At 34.3% G+C, this 3,018-nt stretch overlaps 1 protein-coding gene across 1 annotated transcript; it reads left to right on the top strand.

Moving 5' to 3' along the window:
• Positions 1–368: 368 nt before the first annotated feature.
• On the top strand, positions 369–2,031 carry LOC120001562 (inorganic pyrophosphatase 1-like). Its single transcript, XM_038849942.1, has 4 exons — positions 369–634; positions 732–853; positions 966–1,167; positions 1,537–2,031. The coding sequence occupies exons 1-4, from the start codon at positions 497–499 to the stop codon at positions 1,879–1,881; spliced, it is 807 nt and encodes a 268-aa protein (XP_038705870.1). The 5' UTR covers positions 369–496; the 3' UTR covers positions 1,882–2,031.
• The last annotated feature ends 987 nt before the right edge of the window (positions 2,032–3,018 follow it).

Here is a 3,018-nt window from a genome sequence, read left to right as displayed (position 1 = left end):
ATTCTCTTATACTTGTTTCAATGGCGGCCAACTAAAATTTTAATTCTCCCAGAATATTCTCTTATATTTATATTCTTACACGCATATGCCCACATTTTAAGCCTCTAATTCTTCCAAAACTGAACAAATACAGCAAAACGCCAAAACCCATACACACTTTCAAACCTTTCGGTGTAGGAAGTCATCTCATAGAATGGCTAGAAATTATTGTTAAACTTTATACCTGGCACTATCTGCGGTGACAACGTGTTCTAATCGAAAGAGTTGGGAATTAAAGCGACCTTAAAGATTGTATGGTTGCCTCCCACTAACACCGAAACTACCTTCACGTAATATTCCTTTGGGCATCTTTAAGAATCCGTTTTTGCAACTGTGACTCTTCTCCTACACAAAACCCTCTTCTATCTCCTATAAATACACAACATTCAACCATTGTCTGATATTATAAGCCAAGAATTGTGCTTAATCAATTATCTTGGTGTTAATTTGTGGTGCCATGGCCGGAATTGTGGTGGTGTTCGACTTTGACAAGACGATTATCGACTGCGACAGCGACAATTGGGTGGTTGACGGGCTGGGTGCCACCGATTTGTTCAATGAGCTCCTCCCCACCATGCCCTGGAACACTCTCATGGTTAGTTACTTCTCCAGTTAATGATATATAATTAACACCATTTATGTAAGTTTCTGATATCAATTGTGATTATATATATATATATATATATTTGCAGGACAGGATGATGAAGGAGCTTCATTCACAGGGCAAAACCATTGACGACATTGTGGAGGTTCTAAAACGGACTCCAATTCATCCCAGGATTATACCTGCTATCCAATCTGCTAAGGCTTTAGGGTATAAATTAAAAAATACATATATCCTTCAATTTTAATTAGTAAATGTTGTGTTCTTATTTTAATATATTTATGTGGAGATTATAAATAATTATAATAATTGTTAATTGCAGGTGTGATTTAAGGATAGTTAGCGATGCGAATTTATTCTTCATAAAGACAATTCTGGAGCATCATGGGCTCACAGATTCCTTCTCGGAGATTAACACAAACCCAGGCTTTGTTGATGAACAAGGGAGGCTGAGGATCTTCCCCTTCCATGACTTCACCAACTCTTCTCACGGTTGCTCTCTTTGCCCTCCCAATATGTGCAAGGTACCCAGTTTTATATTCATAAAAATATGACCCATAGAATTAGTATTTTCTTTTTATTTTGAGTGTAGATTATCTTAATGCATATGCAGAAAGTCTGGAACATGTTCCAAATTTGTCTTTAGCCTCTTTCCTTTCTGCGACCCCACTGAGCTGTCCCAAATATGTTCCAAATTTGTCTTTAGCCTTTTTCTTTCCTTTCCACATATTATGCAGATTGTTTTTTTTTTTTAATAATATTATCTAATTACTAATTAACAGAAAAATATAAACACAATTATTATATTTTGAATAAAGAACCACAATTAATATTAATTAGTAAACATTATCGTTTAATGATCTTTTTTCTTTGATTATGATTTGTACAAACAGGGTTTGATTATTGAAAGGATTCAAGCTTCTTTAGCTACTGAAGGGAAGAAGAAATTGATATATCTTGGAGACGGAAGTGGCGATTATTGCCCGAGTTTGAAGCTGACAGAGGGAGATTATGTGATGCCAAGGAAGAATTTCCCAGTGTGGGATTTAATTTGCAGAAATCCAATGCTTATAAAGGCTAAAACTCATGAGTGGACTGACGGGGAAGAGATGGAGCGAATTTTGATTCAGATTATTAAAACAATTTTTGATGCTGCTCAGATGTTCTCACCTTCTTCTGATTACAAGTTGCAGACAATATCAATTGTCTTCCCAAGACCACTCTCAGTTCCTCACTAATTGTATGTCGTAATTTTAACAGATGGAGGTCGGTTTTTCTTGTTTCGTTTTATCTTTTCGTATTTGAAACGGAAAAGCATGTAAGTGCTTGATCATCCATTAATGTATAACGATTCTGCTCAAATGATCATAAGAGTTCCAACTTCATTATGAGATGGTGAATGATGGAATTGTGTCATGACTTAAAAATACCATATCGGTTCAGACTTGGGGTTGGTTAGAAAGCATAAATTTCATGGTGATAAAAATAGAAAAAAACATTTTATAAACGAAAAAGATAGACGTCCTAGTGATCCCAATAGCTGAGACGTCTAACATTTTTGTTATATATATATATATATATATTTGCAACTGAAAACGGTCTAGGGGTTTGGTGACCATAATCGAAAAAACTAGACCCCATATATTTTTGTTTGGCAGTGTGTTTGCACTGCTTTTCTTGGTTGTGATGAGGTGCATCACAATTTTTTTTTTGACACGCCAAACACATTTTATTAACAGAACTCACTTCACAGCACCATAGTTTTTTTACCTCACAACACCTTATCTCACAACACCAAAATATAAACACTTCTAAACGTTTTATACTGTAACGTAAAATACTTTATATCAAGTACTTTATTTTAGATTAATATATAATGCAAACATTAAGTGATGTTATATTAATATTATTAATCATTTAATATAATCATAATTTAGATACGTCAAACGCACATCACAACGTCTCATCACAATTTTAAAAGTGATGCATCAAACAGTTTCTGCTTTTAAACTCATTTCATAATACCATAGTTTTATACCTCACAACACCATAATTTTATACCTTACAACACAACACAACACAACAGTTTACAACACTCTCAAATGATTACATAGTTATTTCTTCTTCTTTTCCTCCTCGGGATTTGCTAAATACACATTCTTTTTTATTAAATACACAAAATAAAGTCAATATTGGAGGCTTTGATTAGACGTACTCAGGTGCTTTGCTACTACTACTATCAAGACTGGACCCCACCCAATACGTATTGATAACTAATTGTTGGGGATGTCCGCGTGATTGACGTTGAATATATATATAATATTGTTTTCTTTCAGTGCTACAAGATCTTCCCGAATCTTACTAACTACGAGAGC

This window comes from Tripterygium wilfordii, chromosome 7 (genome assembly GCF_013401445.1).
Source record: "Tripterygium wilfordii isolate XIE 37 chromosome 7, ASM1340144v1, whole genome shotgun sequence".
Lineage (NCBI taxonomy): Eukaryota > Viridiplantae > Streptophyta > Magnoliopsida > Celastrales > Celastraceae > Tripterygium > Tripterygium wilfordii.
Note: the sequence above shows the minus strand (reverse complement) of the source record. Positions and strands in the feature narration are given on the sequence as shown.